Raw genomic sequence first — 16,913 nt, forward strand, 5'->3', positions numbered from 1 at the left:
ACCATCAGGAGATACCTTGGTGTTAGCAGCCCAGAATGATGTTGGCTTTGATTGCGTTGCTGCATCACACTGCAAGTTGATATCTGTATTGTAGTGGTGCCTAAGTGCCCCAGTCCTGGACCCATTGAACGAGGTGCTGTACAAACATAGAACAAAAAGACAATCCCTGCCCCAGTGAGCTTATAATTAGGCTTGGCAGGGTCAGATTTTGATTGGTAAATGTCGGTAAACGTCGATTTTACCGCATACACGCAAACCAACGAAAAAATATGTCCATCAATGAAACCGAAATTTACAAATAGGGAAAGTAAGAAAAATGCGGCTTGAGAACTTATAGAAGTTTGATTTAAGGATATTTACTTTATCTATTTTGACATGTGCCGTTGACAATTTGTGTTTTAACAGTTATAGAGCTTCAACTTTGTACAGCTCCGTGTCTACCGTCATTACATAATTATTGTCTGACCCTCCCCTTGTCTGACGCCCATAATTTCCCGCAACTGTGAAAATGTAAAGCGATAAAATCAGAAAAAATGCTTAATTTTGCGCAACTGTGAAAATTTAAAACAATTAAAAATGCTTAAAAATAAATGTTGATATCATCTGCCAAAATTATAAAAAAGTAACTATCAAATTCTGCCAAGCCCACTTAAAATCTTACAATCTTGCAAGAGGTAATAGATGGAGACAGACACCCCGACGGGGAGCACAGGGAAACACTCATTGGACATGGTGGGCAGTGATTCCAGCATGCCAGCTGCCTTTCTATTGTCAAGTTTTTTGTAGGTGTCTGGCAAAGGAAAGTTATAAGAGGGGATTTGCAGGATAGAGAGGTGGCTTTGCGGATGTTTATAGGGAGCTCCTCCCAAGCGTGAGGGGCAGCTTGGGAGAAATCATGCCGGTGCTTGTTTGACAAGGTAATAAGTGGGTGACAGAGGCTGGTCAGTGGCCGATCAGCAGGAGTCGACATCTTGACAGCGTATGACATTCATACCTAGTTCATTGTCCAGTATGACCCTAATGTTGCTGTCACTGTTACTGCTCTGCAAGGGTCTCCTTCCTATTAAATAGCAGTGATTTTAGCTTCTATTGTCCAGTCTAGCTCTGCCCATATTTCTAACCTCTCTAGCTCCCTTTTTTTTTTTTTTTTGTATTGTGGGAAAGGGTAAATAACACTTTTTCCCCACACCAGTTATGATTTTATAGCCCTTGATCATATCACCCCTTAATCGTCTCTTTCTAAGGTAAACAGACATAATCTTTTTAGTTTGAGTAACAGCCGTGTTAGTCTGTATTCGCAAAAAGAAAAGGAGTACTTGTGGCACCTTAGAGACTAACCAATTTATTTGAGCATAAGCTTTCGTGAGCTACAGCTCACTTCATCGGATGCATACTGTGGAAAGTGTAGAAGATCTTTTTATACACACAAAGCATGAGTCTCTCCTTGTATAGAAGCCATTCCATATCCTTGGTCACCTTTGTTACCCTTCTCTGAACCTTTTCCTGTTCCACTATATCCTTTCTGATATGGGACAACCAGGTCTGGACACTGTATTCAAGATGTGGGTGCACCATTGATTTATATAGTGGCATTATGATGTTTTCTGTCTTATTTTCTATCCTAATAGTTTCTAACATACCGTTAACCTTTTTGACTGCTGCTGTGCATTCAGTGGGAAGTTTTCAGAGAAATATACACGGTGACTCCAAGATCTCTTTCTTGGGTGGTAATAGCTAATTTAGAGCCCATCATTATATATGTATAGTTGGGATGATTTTTCCATTGTGCATTACTTTGCACTTATCTATGTTGAATTTTGTCTACCATTTTATTGCCCAGTCCTCACTTTTGAGAGATCCCACTGTAACTCCTCGCAGTCTGCTTTGGACTACCTTGAATAATTTTGTACAGATTGCAAACTTTGCCACTACACTGTTCACCCCCTCTTCCAGATCATTCATGAATATATTGAACAGTGCAGATCGTTGAGGGGGACCCTGCTGTTCTTCTCTCTCCATTGTGAAAACTGATCATTTATTCCTACCTTTGTTTCCTTTCTTTCAACTAGTTACTGATCCATGAGAGGATCTTCCCTCTTATCCCATGGCTACTTAGTTTCCTTAAGAGCCTTTGGTGAGAGACCCTGTCAAAGCCTTTCTGAAAGTCCAAGTACACTCTGTCAACTGGATCACCCTTATCCACATGCTTGTTGACTCCCTCAAAGAATTCTTATAGACTGGTGAGGCATGATTTCCCTTTACCAAAGCTGTGTGACTCTTCCCCAACAAATTATGTTTATCTATGGATCTGATAATTCCTTTCTTTACTATAGTTTCTACCAGTTTGCCCAGTACTGAAGTTAGGCTTACCAACCTGTAGTTGCCAGGATCTCCTCTGGAGCCCTTTTTAAAAACCAGCATTACATTAGCTACCTTCCAATCATTTGGTACAGAGGCTGATTTCAGTGATAGGTTACATACCACAGTTAGTAGTTCTGCAATTTCATATTTGAGTTCCTTCAGAACACCAAATATACCTGGCATGATTTGTTCGTTAGAAACCCATTTCGTTATCCACTAGATGTGCTTACAGATTTCTTTTCTCTTAATATTTGGTCCCTGAAAGTTTGAAATTAGACTTAAAAGATGATAATTGCCAGAATCATTCTGTTTTCCTATTTTGAAGGTTGGTACCACATTTGTTTTTCTCCAACACCCTGTTATCTCCTCAGTTCCCTGCTTCAGAGAAAAGTGCAAGAATCCAGAGGTGGGAAGTTATGGATTAACCTGTCCATGAAGGAATTTTCTTCCTAATCCTCTCAGTTAGAGGTGTGAAAATGTGCTTATGTGTTTGTGCAACAGTGTGGGGAGTGCAACTGTGTGTGCTTGCGGTAGGGCATGTGAGTATGTTTATATGTATTGAACATATGAACAATTTAAAGCATATTTTCTCATTCCTTAGAGATGGGCTCTGAGGTTTCGGCCTAACATTTCCCCCACAAGTCTGGCTCTGAATCCAGATTTTATGGCTCGGGTCCGAACTTTGGAATCCTGGACCATAACTTAGTGGACGTAGCTTTTCCTTAGTTTACTGAGCCCGTGTCTGAGGTGACTGACTCCACCTTGGTATGTTGTGGGTTGTTGTCCTTATTTTGGGGATTGCAAGCTGTGCTTCTTTTATCAGCAGTGGACCCTGCAGGGAATGGCCCTGGGCCTGCTGGTGTTTCCCCACACCACACTCTGGTTTGCACATGGCCACAAGGGCCTTTCTGTTTTGGTGCAAAACAAGCATTTTTTGGAGTGTAGCCTTGCTGATAAAAAAGAAAATGATGTACTTTTTTTTTTTTTTAAAGACACACCCTATGGAACACTGAGGCTGCAGTGCTGCTTTCCTATTGGTTACTGAACCTGCCAGTGATTCCCAGGGAGAAATGAATACTGGTAACAGAACCCTGTATCCACGGTAACATGTGACTGAAACTTTCCAGCAGAAGGTAATTTCTTTGATTTTTTTTTTTTTAATCCTTTGATGTATTTCCCTGGAATGACCCATGGCACAGCCACTCAATGACTGGCAGGGAGGGAGGCTGGTCAGGGCTCAAGCCTGGCACCTGGAAGACCTGAGTTCAGTTCCCTGCCCATGTGGGACCTGGGGTGTTGTCTCTTAGGTGCCTAAGTCCCAGGTTTAGGCTCCACCGTGATCCACAAAACTGCTGCAGGCACCGGCATTCCTGCCTCTAGACAGGTGCACTGCTGCCTCCTTCTGAGCCTCTGGACACCTGGCTTCGGCCCAAGCTAGGGGACGATAGGCAGGGCCCAGGCTGATAGGCGTGCTCAGAGGCTGCCTGCCAGATTGGGTCCCATTCAAAATCTGAAACCCTTCTCAGTTTCAGCCCAGTGGTTACTGTGCTCATTTCGGATGTGGGAGGTTCAATTCCTCCCCTCTGCCTGAGGGGGAGAAAGGCTTTGAACAGGGATCTCCCCCTTTCAGGAAAGCGCTCTAACCACTGAGCTAGGGGATATTCTGATGTGGGGCTCTCTGTCTTTCCCTTTGAAGCTGCTTCACTGGGGATAACGAGTGATTGGAGTAGGCAGACTGGACCCTGGGTCTCCTGCCTCCCGGGGGGCTGCCCTCACCACCAGGCTCGAGTCATTCTCTCTGTCGCTCTCTGGCCCAATGACTGTTCTACCGTGGATAAATACGTACATGGTCATGGAGGAGGGGAGAGCTTTAACCACTGGGCACCTCCTGTGTGGAACAAGGCAGGTGCCTAACTCATTCCCACAAGAAACTACTTAGGCTCCTAAACTGCCTGACTCCCGGCGATGGGTTCCCATTCCTGGATCGCTAAGCAGAGATAGGCACCTCCCTGCCACCTCCTCTTGGGAGCCTTCCTCCAGGAGATGGGCAGGGCTTAGTGCACACCCCTCTCGTCAGCATCTCCCCAGGGCTAGTGTAGGCCGCCCCCCCCACCTAGCGAGGGTGACCAGACGTCCCGGTAAAATCGGGACTGTCTCGATTTTTACATCTTTGTCCGATGCACGGTCGGGACGCCATTTGTCCCGATTATGCAGCTTTGGTTGCTCCGGTGTGTTTGTTTTTATTTATTTTTATTTTGCTTCGGCAACTCTGGCCGCTTTTTTTTTTTTTTTCCTTCCCCCATGTGCCCCGATATTTTCTCCGTTAAATCTGGTCATCCTACCATTTAGCGGGCTGGCTTTTGTGGATCATGTTCTAAGGCCTCCCTCCCCATACATTATACGGGGCACCGAGGTGCTGAATTCGGGCTTTGTGAATCATGGTTCCTGGGATTTTCTGGGCTCCTCAGCATGGCAACACCTCAATCCCTTTGTGAATCCGGGCCTTGGTCTCTCTGCCTCAGTTCCCCAACCGTGCAATGACCCTCCCCTACCTCACAGGGACCGTGTGAGCTGCTCAGATACATGGCCCCTATGACCACAGCAAGTACCTGTGATAGAGTGACGGCTCACCCTGGGCCATCGCTCACCTACCTGGTAGAGAAGCATTAAAACCCCCTCCCTACTAGTCAATATTGAAAAAAACAAACACCCCAAGCAGCTTCACAGAATGGCAACATGTGAAAATGACCAGGTGTGGCATTGTGGGGCTCCACTGGAAATGTCAGCCTGGACAGGGAATCCTCCGCCTGTTGACGCCATTACTGAAATGCAGCCACCTCTGGGAATGAAGCTGTCTTTGGTGCTGTCTCCTCTACTTGTCAGTGACCTGGCTCCAGCCCTCCAGCAGGGGCAGGCGCATGCCAGGTGTTAAGCATGTTCTGAGTATACCTGTGGGATCGAGCCCAGCTTGTGAGACAGGTTTTCCCCTGCCTGGTTTGAGAATCCTGCTTCAGGGCTCTGGGGTTTGGCCTGAGTCCGAGCAGCTCAATTACTGTCAATACTCAATTCTGCAAGTGGAGAAACTTGGCACAGAGCTGTGACATGAGGTGATGTGACTTGCCAGAGGTCACACAGTCAGTGGCAGAGCTAAGGGCAGAAGCCAGCCCGGCCAGGACCATACCCCCTGCTCCAAGATACCTCCCCTCCTAAGAACAGGAAGTTTGCCCTGATGCCCTTCACCCAAATTTTCCCTTCCTCGCCCTCTTTGTTCATCGATGAGCACGAATTGGCCGCCACTCTCCACCCCATAGGCAGCTGCATTTCAGCGGTGCTGTACAGAGAGAGACCCAGGGGCCCGATGAGCTTTACTAGCTTGGGCAGCGCTAGTAAAGCTCACCGTGCCAATCGAATGGTGGCTTGCCCGGGCATGGGCTGCAAACCCCCTTAAGGCGGGGGAGTGAGACGGACCCTGCCAGGCAAAGGGACCCACGTTTCCAGGGGCGCTGGGCCCCCGCACCGGCCTCAGTCTGAGCTGGGCGTGCTCTGACAACAGGCCCTAACTCTCCAGCCATCCTCAAGCTGCCTGGGTCCAAGGGGGCTGTTTCCTAAAAGCCCTCCTGCCCTGGTGGCTCTGCCTTGCTCTCCCGAGGGAGGAGGAGGAGGCCGAGCCCAGCAGGGGAGCTCGAACAGCAGCGAAAGGCCAGAGCCTCTCTGACTCCCCTGCCTTTCTCCCTTCCCCCTGGTAGGTGGCTCCCTGCTGTAACCTGGAGTAAATCTCTGGCCCTGGCCCTGGTGGGAGGGATTTTCACTCTGAACTATTTAAGGAAATTACGCTCGAGCGGAGGAGGAGCAGGCAGGCCAGCGTGCAGCCGCTGCTGCAGCGGGGGGGATCCAGGGGGTACATCGCTGCCGCCGGGACGGGAGGAGACCCCCCCGCTCCTCCCCCACGCAGCGCAGCGCTAGGCGCTGCAGACCCGGGGTGAGTTCGCACCGCGGGTGGGGGAGGGGGGGGGAAGCGGGGCCTGCCCCAGGCCAGTTCCCCCGAGGCCCCGGGCTCGCTGCGTTCCCCCGGCTCGGCTCGGCCGCGGCCCACGTGGCACGGGAGCTGGGGGAGCGGAGGGGCAGGCCCGCCGGCTCGGATCCCGGGGCTGCTCCAGGGCGGGGTGACCCGGGGGCAGCTCCTCCGCGCCGGGCCTGGAGAGACGAGCCCCGTCCGCTGCAGCAGCCTCCCACCCCCACCCCAGTGCTCCCTGCCTCTCCCCATCAACCAGGACCCCCCCCCAAACCAGGCTCCCGGGCCCAGGTTCCCCCAGATCCCCCATGCACCAGCGGCCCCCGTGCCCCCCAGGCAGCGGGACCTCTCCACGGGCGCCAGCTCCTCCAAGCAGGAGACCCTGGCACGTGGGGAAGGCTTTGGTCCTTGGCTGCTGATGGCTGGGTGATCTTCTCAGGGCCCTGGCCACAGATACCGGTTCGCTTTACACGCAGCAGGTTAAAATCTAGGGAGAGCGAGTTCAGTTCCCCTGGTCAAACTTCCGGATTTGGGGGGAACCTCCAGGTGTGTGTGTGTGTGTGTCAAGAGGCCTGGCTGAGCTTATTTGTAAGGGGAGGTGGGAATCTGGGAACTGCCCACCCCAAAGCTCAAAACATGGCTTTCCTCCTGGCTCTGTACATGGTCACTAAGGTCACGCCAGGTGTGTGTGTGCACCCCATAGTCACGGGGTGTGTGCACACGCATGCTCGCACATGCGCACACACACCCCCCCTCTTCGTGTGGCTTGCATTATGTGAAATCTCAGTGCTTGGAGCTCCTCGGATGAAAGGTGTTCTGTAGGTGCAAAGTATTATTTCTTAACCATACTGCCACGCCCTATTTACCTGGGTCTGTGGCTCGTTCCCCTGTCTTTAGAAATCTCACTACTACGTTGCTGAGTTGAGCATTTAGGCCACGTCTGCAGGTACCAGCTTACAATCGCACGGCTGTACCGATACCGAGCTGCGTTATGCCAGCCTCGACATGAAACCAGCTCAATGAGTGGCGGTTGCTATATTGGCTGGAGAGCATCTCCTGCGGACGTAGCACTGCCCACATGAGCACTTATGCCGGCAAAAATTATATCGCTCAGGAGGGTGGGGTTTTTTCCCACCCCCCTAAGTGACAAAGTTTTGCTGACATAAGTGCAGGTGTAGACGTGGCCTTAGAGTCCGTGTTGTGCCCTTCTGCTGAGAAACAGGTGGAGTAGACCAATTCCACTGAGGATTTGCTTTCCCTGACCCATTTTGCCAGGAGGGTGGGTGGGGGGTAGGCCTGGTTTGTCCTTCCACAGAGCAGGCAGGAGGTTCAGCCTTCTTAGTCCACTGATACCCCAAGATCGGCAGAGAAATTGCCACCCACCCGGGGCCTCCACACTGCTCCCCATTTTTCCCTCTCCCCTATGGCAGCATGGCTCCCCTGTGCTCTCTGCTGATGCCTGCCTGTGAATGCCTTTGAGAGAAGGGGGCATCACTGCACGGAGGGGGTTGCCGATGGGTTCAGCGTTATCTTGCATGGGGCGGTCCCTGTGCGCTTGCAGGGGATGGGGTTGGAGGGTAAGCGGGGAAGGATGTTGGAAAGCTGCTGTGAATGGGGACTTACTCCTGGGAGGTTTGGATCCCCACTGTGCCTGGAAATAGAGCAGCATTCCCTCCCATCTCTGAAGGAGTTGTCTTGGCCTCTGGCATTTGCTTCGTGAGCTGAGTTGTGCATCTTCTGGTTGTTACTCTCGTGCCCCAGGGGTCTTTAATTGGCAAGGAGAGGGGGTGTTAAATAAACCTCCCAACCATCTACATAGCCACGTCTTTCTGCTCTGTGCGCTGGAGGGGGGATGAGGGTTGGGCATTGCAGTCGTCTTCTGCTCCCTGCATGAGGGTGCCTGAAGGTGCATGTGGGATTTCTGCCTCTGAGGCATGTTCACTTCTGGCTTCCCCAGCTGGGCAGTGCCAGACTCTCCTGATGAGCAGCCATACCACATGCTGGGGAATGCTGTGTGCAGCTATTCACCGGGGCCAGTTTTCAGACTCGGTGTGTGAATTTAGGCACCTAAATAAAAGCAGCTGGATTCACACTGCTTTAGTAGGGGCTGTGGGTGCCCAGCACCACTGATAGTTGGGCCGTGTATTTAGGGGTCTAAGCATGGACCAAGTTTGAAAATGTGGGGCCGGATTGAGGAGATAGGGAGGGGGAACTGTCACTGAAAAGGCCCAGTTGTCTGCATCGCTGCAGTGCCCTGAACCTGTTCGTTGTTGTCGCAAGGGACAAAAAGCTTGACTAGCCGTAGCTTTGTCCACAGCTTTGGGGCTGGTGTCTCCAGTGCCGTGTAGTGTTCTGGGGTTGCCTTTCCCATGAGGAGGATGTGGCTGGAACTGGAGTTTATTTCCACCTGCTGGGTCTATCGAAATATGGATCTGTACTTCTCCACCCATGTGGCTCCAGTAATGGGGAGCTCTGTGATGGGCCCTGGGCGTGGGTGGCTGTCCTTACCACTGCACCTGGCAGAACAACATCCTGGGTGCTGTTTACTCTATAGCTCCCTCTGCTGGTCCACCTGCCCTCAGAGAGAGTTACATTTCCCCATGTACTTGTGGTGTAGCCAAGGCCTCTGACTGCAAGTGAAAGAGTGCCTGAGGCCAACCAACTTACCCTCCAGAAGAGAGTGGTTCAAGGGGGTTCAGTGTAATTGCTCCTGTTTCAATCTGGCTCCAGCCTGACTCTTACTGTGGTAAGAAGGTAGAACAAATCAGACCTGTCCTGAGAAAGTGCAGTGACTCCTCCGACCGGTGATGGGCACGGGCACGTAACAAAACAGCATCATGCAAATGCCTCTGGCATGCCAAGTCAGGCGCTTCTTCCGGTGAAGCCCTACTTGGCTGGCCTTTCTGAGAGCTACGTACTGAAACCTTGAACTCTTGGGCCTTGCCTAGGCTGGGATTTTAGCCAGCAGGGTAGCTGCAAGAGTGCAAGCCCCTAGGGCAGACATGGGTCCACTTGGCCAGACCCTGCCCGGACTTACACCCTGTTGTAGGCAGGATTTTGACCAGTAGCAGGGAAGATGTGGTTCCACGTTCTCTGCCCTGGGATTGCTGGCACCGTCCGGGTATACAGGATACTCGGTGCTCTCCTGTGCTTGTCTGGTTGGAAACATGGAACTACCCTAGCATGCGAAGAGGCAGCAGATGTATATTTAGCTGACTCTGTCATGCTCCTGCATGCTCATGTGACTAGAGTGCTGGCTGCTGGGGTGGATGCAGAGTGCATTCTTCGGCCTGACAGCTGGAGATAGGGGCCCTGGAGATAGGAGCCAGGCTGCAGAACCCAACCTTTGGCTTTGGGCAGCCAGTTTCATATGACAGCACCAGAGCAGCGTCCCAGGAGGAAGCTGTTGGCTGCCACAGTTGTTCAGTGTCACCTGCGCCCATGGCACTCTCAGGTGTCCCACATGCTTGTGAAATGTCTGCGTGGATGCCAAGAGGTGGGGACGTCCTTAGGAGGAGGGTTTGTTGTGGGAGCTCACTGGAGACTGGGGCACCTTTCTTCTTTTGGCAGTCAGACACAGGCCTCCAAACACTGACGCTCCCTCTTCCCATCAGCCTGAGCAGAGAGGGGCCCCAATCCCTGCAGTGAGTCGGGGGCAGATCTGAGCAGTGGATTCTAAACCCCCCCCATACACACACACACACACACATTCTCCTCTTTTTACAGTTTAACACCAGTATCTCTGAGTTGTGCTTAAGTGTCTTTGTTTCCCTACATACCTGATGTATTTAATTTCACCTGGAGCAGGGTAAGGCCCGAACATACCAAGGGCACAATGAACCCCCAGTGCTTCCTCTGTGGACCTGGTACCTTCTCCTAGGCCTGGTCCACGGTACAAAGTTTTGCCAGTGTAGTTATGTTGGCTAGGAGTGTGGGAAAAACGATCATGCCCCCTGCCTGACATAGCTGTGCTGGCAAAAGCCCTAGTGTATGTGCGAAGAGTCCCTTTGTCAGTAGAAGTAGAGTCCATTAGAGGACTTTGCTGGCATTAGCTTTTGGTCACTAGCAACCCAAGCTAGATTTGCAGGCGTTACCAGCACAGCCTTTGTAGTGTAGACAAGCCCTTAAAGTGCCGATGTCCCACTGGAATATTGCCGCCCCCTCTGGGAAGGGTTGACACAACCGATTCTTTTCCTGTCCGTAAGAACGCAAGAATGGCTGTAAGGGGGCAGGTCATGGGTCCATCTAGCCCAGTGTCCTGTCATCCTACAGTGGCTAATGCCAGATGCTTCAGAGGGAATGAACAGAACAGGGTAGTTATCAAGTGATCCATCCCCTGCCATCCAGTCCCAGCATCTGGCAGTCAGAGGCTTAGGGACACCTAGAGCGTGGGATTGTGTCCCTGTCCGGGGCAGTGAAATCTGCCACAGCTCAAGTCCCCAAAGGAGGATTTAAATTGTGGCATAGAACCCAGTATTCGTTTCCCCCCCCACCCCCCCCGTGATCAGGGAACAAGTGTGAGTATTTTGTTGCATTGCATCCTAAGTGTCTGTGAAGGGAATTTACTGCTGATGGAAGATGCGGGGCTGACGGCTCTATTCTATAGGTTCTTACATTGCCCTCAGCCCCACCGTATGTGAGCCCCTTCCACTTGTGCCGTGAGGGACATAGCTAACATCTGTCCCGTGTGACTGCCCTGATGACTGACACCCTCTGAGATCCCCACAACAGGAACAGTGCAGGCATCAAGATCCCAAACCTGAAGGTGCCTCAGCATGGCCATGCAGGAGCCCCCTGCAGGTTAGAGAGATTCCAATTCAGCAGTCTCGTGCTGGAGTCTGTTGCATCCGATGAAGTGAGCGGTAGCCCACGAAAGCTTATGCTCCAATAAATTGGTTAGTCTCTAAGGTGCCACAGGTCCTCCTTTTCTTTCAGTCTCTCTGGTCCATTGAGTCCATGGTTCCTTGCTGAGATGGTAGCTAATCGGTTACACTTGCGGTATTGAATTTGCGTGTGCGCTATAGCCATTGGACGGACACCTAGCCATTTATTTCCACACAGGCCATAGAACAGGGATCTGCTTTTCGTCATTAGCAACCCAAGCTGGATTCAAGCTGGTGATCAAGGTGAGACTGCCCATAACCTGTTACCATCTCCCTGAGCTATTAGTCTCTGCGTACTTTTTATTTTGTTCACTCTCTATTGCTCTTTAAAATCATGCCAGGGTATTGGAAGCTCTTAAGGCTTCCCTTGAAAAGATTTTTATATTTCGCAGGAAATTTAGTCCATGAAACCATCTGTTTCTTTCGCTGTAAAGGTGTTTGAAGTCCTTGAATTTACCCTTTGGCCACATTAAATCTAGATTTTAATCCTCAGCGCCCTGAATCAAGTCCTCAGTGGTTTGAATTATGAGCTGTTTTTAGGAATTTACAGCTTGTATTCCTGATTATACCTTGACTTTATTATATTGCCAAGCATCCAACTTATGGTCATGACTGAAATTTACAGTCTTTAGGTAGGTGCTTAGAATAACTTTTAGCGACCCTGGATGTAATTGGGGGTGATTGATGGGGTGTCAACCTAGATAAACATGTAATCTATAAAATGGTAACTCTCATAAGGCTTTCAAGCAGGGGTAGGAAGGGAAGGGTGAGTGAAAATGAGTTCAGCCTCCGAAAATGCACATCATGGAGCAAGGTTATGACAGTCTGGTTATGGTGTGACTGCACCTCGGATACTGCGTCCAGTTCTGGGCACATCACTGCCAGATGGATAAAGTGGGTGAAGTCGTCATCCCCGCTCCTGCCTCTTTATGCTGCATAAAAGGGCCAGATTGGCATTGAAAGGTCCTAAAAGTCTGTATCTGGCTGGGGGGAGATTTCCATCAGTGCAGGCCCAGCAGAAATCAGCTTTAAAGGCCTCCTTGCACGGACTCCCTCACAAGCCCTGCAGCTGGGCATGGGAGGGGGCGTGTTGGGGGCTGCAGAGGTTCTGTGCCGTGCTGTGGCTCATCAGGTGGCCCTGTGAAGAGCCCAGGATTGGAAGGATGCGAAAGTGGCTTAAAGCCCCAAGATGTTGCCCAGAATCTCACCCTGTCAACGACAGGGAGTTGAGAAGGGCAGGAAGGGTTGACTTGGAGGAAAGGTTAGCAGAGCTCAGTATGTATAGTCCGGCTGCGAGCTCTTAAAAGGAGGCTGTAATGGATTTGCAAACACTTGTCAAAGCTCCAAGAACAGAGGGCAAATCCATGTATAAATCTGAAGAGAGCAGATGCCAGGAAGGGAGAGAAGTTGTCAGGACTTGTGGGATGGGAGAAGCTGTTTGCGGGTGGTTGGTCGGAAACCTTCCTTAATGGGGGCGGTGTCCCAGGCATCAACTTTCATTGGCGGGGGGGGGGGGGGGGGGGCGTAAATCTTGGCCTGATAGCTGCACAGGGGAAGACTGCAGCTTGCAAGCCAGTGCAGCACTTGTATCTGGAGCTTGCAGGTTGCGCCGCTGCTTTTGCCACTGCCCAAAACTTTCTCAAGTATCCCTAAAGTGAAATTAACCAGGCCCTCCTGCCGCTCCTGCAAGTGAGAACACTGTGGACAAGATGGTGGTTAAACTGCTATTTAGCCCTGTTCGGAATGGGCCCAGGTTGTCTGAACGCTGGTGGCTTGCAGACAGGGCCTGACAATATGTTGCCCTGCTTGGTCTCCATGATTTGTGCTGCTCTTGGTGCAAAGTGACTTTTTTTTGGTTCTGGCAGGTTGACGTACCTTTGTTTTCTTTTCCTCTCTTTGGAGAAGCAGGGTAAGTCCCTAACCCAGGGGGCAATTCCACTCAGCAGCATGACAAGCGAGGTGGTGGAGGATGAGATGGAATTTTATTCCAAGGCTGAGAAATACTGGAAGGACGTGCCGCCCACAGTGGATGGGATGCTGGGTGGGTACGGCCACATCTCCAGCATTGACATCAACAGCTCCAAAAAATTCCTGCTTAAGTTCCTTCGGGTAGGTCTGGATCCGTCTGGGGAGGGGCGGAGGTGTCCTACACCTTGTCCTTTAACTGTGAGTGGATGTCTAAACACCGGCTGAGTGGCTCTCTCCCTCCCCACAGCTTTCCAAAGCGCTCTAGAGACCTGACCGCTGTCTCTTTCCTTTGGCCCCTTGTGTGTGTTGGCTGTCCAGTGCCACGAGGCTGGTTGTCTATGAACGATCTCCTTCAAAGCCTAGCTGGTCATCCACACCCACTGTTAAAGGGGGATTTGTGAGCGGTCCTGATGTCTGGCTAATCGCGCCACATGAAGCCAACCCGACTGGGAAATGATCTCCGTTCAAATCCTGTAGCAACCAGGTGTTCATGCAGCCCAAACAAGTCTCACTGTGAATGTAGGGGGCAGGGAACTCCCTTGTTGGTGTCTCAGCTGAGAGGCCACCGATAGACTAACCCGTGGAGACTGAGCCCCCCACTCCCTGTTGGAGTGGATCTCCTCTCTGCTGGGCAACATGAGGGCAGCTTGTAGTGCCCCTGACAGTGCTGTTCTTTGGAGAAAGAGGCCCTCAGGCCCCAGCTGGCATTGCCAAGGTCCAGTTCAAGGCACCAATTGCCACGTCCCTCTGTTATAGCCTGTGAGCTTTAGGTTCCTCTTGGCAGAGTTATGTCTCTCCTGTCCCTCATTTTCACTTTCATTTCAGGATGGTCCTAACAGGACGGGAACCACCTGTGCCCTGGACTGTGGGGCTGGGATCGGCAGGATCACCAAGAGGCTGCTGTTGCCTCTCTTCAAAGCAGTGGACATGGTGGATGTGACTGAGGACTTCCTGACCAAGGCGAGGACCTACCTGGGAGAAGAGGGCAGGCGAGTGAGGAACTACTTCTGCTGCGGCCTGCAGGACTTCAGCCCCGAGCCCAACTCTTATGACGTCATCTGGATCCAGTGGGTAATAGGTGAGAGAACCCCTCCCTCTGCCATATGGAAAAGGCCCCTTCAGTTCTGCTGTCCCCAGCCTACTTCTGTTCCCTTGTACGGAGGATACACACTGGCTGGTGTGGGATTTACCCAAGGAGGGCGGGTAGAACAGCTTGCCTTACTCCATTAGGTGATGCCATGATCTGCAGAACAGACCCACGCACCTCTCTAGGGGTGGATCAGCAGAGCACCAGCTGTTCCCCCACACAGATACAGCAGTACTCTGCCCGTCTGTGCTGCTCCATTCCACCCCCACAGTTGGAGTAGGTCAGGGAATCTTGCTGGTCCAGTGCTCATGGCTGGTCTGTGTTTCTACATGCTCCCTGCTAACGCTCGTGTGCTTCTCCCCCTCGCCAGGACACCTGACTGACGACCACCTGTCTGACTTCCTGAAGAGATGCAAGGTTGGCCTGCGCCCCAATGGCATCGTTGTCATCAAGGACAACATGGCCCAGGAGGGAGTCATCATGGACGATGTGGACAGCAGCGTGTGCCGGGACCTGGATGTGGTGCGGATGATCGTCCGGCGTGCAGGCCTCAACCTCCTGGCTGAAGAAAGGCAAGAGAACTTCCCTGACGAAATCTACCACGTCTATACATTTGCCATGAGATGAACCCGGGCTGGGAGAGGCTGTTTACCAAGAGGTACCACTGTGCCAGCTCAGAGCAAAGGACCAGCCCAGCAGGCCCCTTCTGGGGGGACCAGGAGGACACCTATCGTGCAGTCCAGACACTTCACGGTTAAAATTCGGGGTGGGGTGGGGTGTCCTGAATAACCCTGCTGGGGCTGTCTGGAAAGATCGGGGCGGGTCTTCTGCGTTGCTGCTATTTGTGAGAAAAGACAGCTGCCAAATACACTCTCCTGCTGTTGCACCTCTGTACACGGACTCTGCTTAAACACCCCCACGCCACCCACCCAGGCTGGCTCTATAGAGAGGAAAAGCCTTGATGCCGCACCAGGTGGGGGTACGAGAGGCAGAGTAAGAACTCCTGCAACTGCCCTGCCTTGGTGTGTGTGCCTGCCGCCAGACAACGCTGCGTGCGCGATGCCTGAATGCCGCTCAGTTCAGGGCGTGCGGAGGAGGCTGACGCACTAGCTCTCCCTGCTGCAGGGGGTAGAACTCACTAGCTCTTGCTCCAGCTCCCTACTTCGCTGTTCCTAACCCTCCTCTCCTCTGGGTGCCTGAACTGGGGTCGGTTCAGCTAGGCGTTTCTTGCTGCCTTCCCGAAACCAGTCTGAGGCAGGAGGTTGTAGGTTCCTGGGACGTGAAATCTGTCGCAAAGGCAGAGGGGTAGATGTTCGGGCTCTCTCACCGTGATGGAAAAGGGGTGATTTTGTTTGTTTGTCTGTCTGAAGATCTCTGCCATTTCCTTGGGATGGAGCAGATCTGTCCAAGGGGAGGAAGAAAAGAGGCCCTGGGGCTGTCGTGGGGTTTTATATGGCTGCCCATCACTACTGTATCTTCCACGCAAAATCAGTAGCAATAGCAAAATTGTTAGTGTCTTCATGGAATCTCGGGGAGTTTTTCAGAGCAAAAACTTTTTCAAGATTTGATCAAATCCATATTTATCTGTGTGGGGGCGGGTGGTGTAGAGGTTGAGAACTTGTGGGGCCAGTGCTCCCTCCCCAGGGGCACAGCAGAGTTGGGTAATACCCAACCTCAGCCGGGGACAGCTTGCCTGCTGTACCTGTTTGACAGTTGAGAGTCAGAAGCGGGGAGTCAGGCTGCCCACGGCTTGCTGGGGATGTGCTCTCCTGTTCCCCCCCTCCCAGTCCAGGAGAAGGGAAATCTCTCACCCTAAAGGATTTTTAAAATAATGTTGCTGTGGCCAACTACACATTAAGAGAGACTCCAGATAGAGCCCTGGCACCTCGCCCAGAGTCGGGGTTGTGAGGGTAGGCCGACCCCTCGCTGCTGACGCGGGGCAGTGGCTCTGGTGCCGTTGTATAATTACGGGCAAGGAAGTATCTGCCACTTCCTGAATGAGCACGTTTCAAGCAAGCACTGACAACTGACACCCGCTGCAGAATAAAGAGCCTGGCCCAGGGTAGGGCTGGAACCTGGCTCTGAACTGCTGTGTCCCTCTCGCTCCAGGTGGGCATGCCATGGTACATGGCGGTTCCAGCATTTCAGAGAGGGAGCCTGCACCCGGCCTGTCAAACCACCCCCCGCTGTAGCAACTTCCCATCCGTTGCCACTCGTCTCGTGATCGCTGAGCAGCAACGCGAAAGGAAACGCTGACTGGTGGGGTGGGTTTAAGGGCTTGTTTGCACAGTGACTTAGTGCAAATCAGGCTGTGACTCTGGCGCTCGCTAGCTTTCGATTCGCGCCCTGGGCAGCTCACGCTTGGCTCCCGCCATTTAACAAGGGGCAAGCCTGCAGCGATAGCCCCTTGGACCTGATGCTAAGTCGGCCTGTGTTGTAAAGAGCAACCATGTTACTTAGGCAGGAATTAAGATCCAAAGGGGCACCCTCCCTTATTTCAGAGCCCCTCTTGGGCTAATAAAGAGGGCAGCTAATTTCCAAAGAGGGAGAGAGCAGGCCCAGTGGCTGCCCTGTTTGGAGTAGGGCCATGTACCAACAGTCT

The 16,913-nt window shown here is 51.9% G+C and overlaps 1 protein-coding gene across 12 annotated transcripts in view; it reads left to right on the forward strand.

The window, feature by feature from the left end:
* The window catches only part of NTMT1 (N-terminal Xaa-Pro-Lys N-methyltransferase 1), a 123,147-nt gene extending 107,295 nt beyond the window's left edge, over positions 1 to 15,852 (forward strand). The window contains exons 1-5 of one of the 12 annotated variants that reach the window (XM_043530737.1): positions 6,005 to 6,103; positions 11,435 to 11,499; positions 13,165 to 13,365; positions 14,050 to 14,302; positions 14,682 to 15,852. In XM_043530737.1, coding sequence (XP_043386672.1) covers positions 13,204 to 13,365; positions 14,050 to 14,302; positions 14,682 to 14,938 — 672 coding nt within the window. In that variant the 5' untranslated portion in view covers positions 6,005 to 6,103; positions 11,435 to 11,499; positions 13,165 to 13,203 and the 3' untranslated portion in view covers positions 14,939 to 15,852. Of the gene's footprint in view, positions 1 to 3,353; positions 3,495 to 6,004; positions 6,104 to 6,181; positions 6,341 to 11,434; positions 11,500 to 11,994; positions 12,142 to 13,121; positions 13,366 to 14,049; positions 14,303 to 14,681 lie in introns of those variants that run through there. The other 11 variants (XM_043530738.1, XM_027823470.3, XM_027823469.3 and 8 more) reach the window with 11 other exon arrangements.
* Positions 15,853 to 16,913: the final 1,061 nt, after the last annotated feature.

The sequence above is a fragment of the Chelonia mydas genome, chromosome 16, assembly GCF_015237465.2.
Source record: "Chelonia mydas isolate rCheMyd1 chromosome 16, rCheMyd1.pri.v2, whole genome shotgun sequence".
Classification (NCBI taxonomy): Eukaryota; Metazoa; Chordata; order Testudines; family Cheloniidae; genus Chelonia; species Chelonia mydas.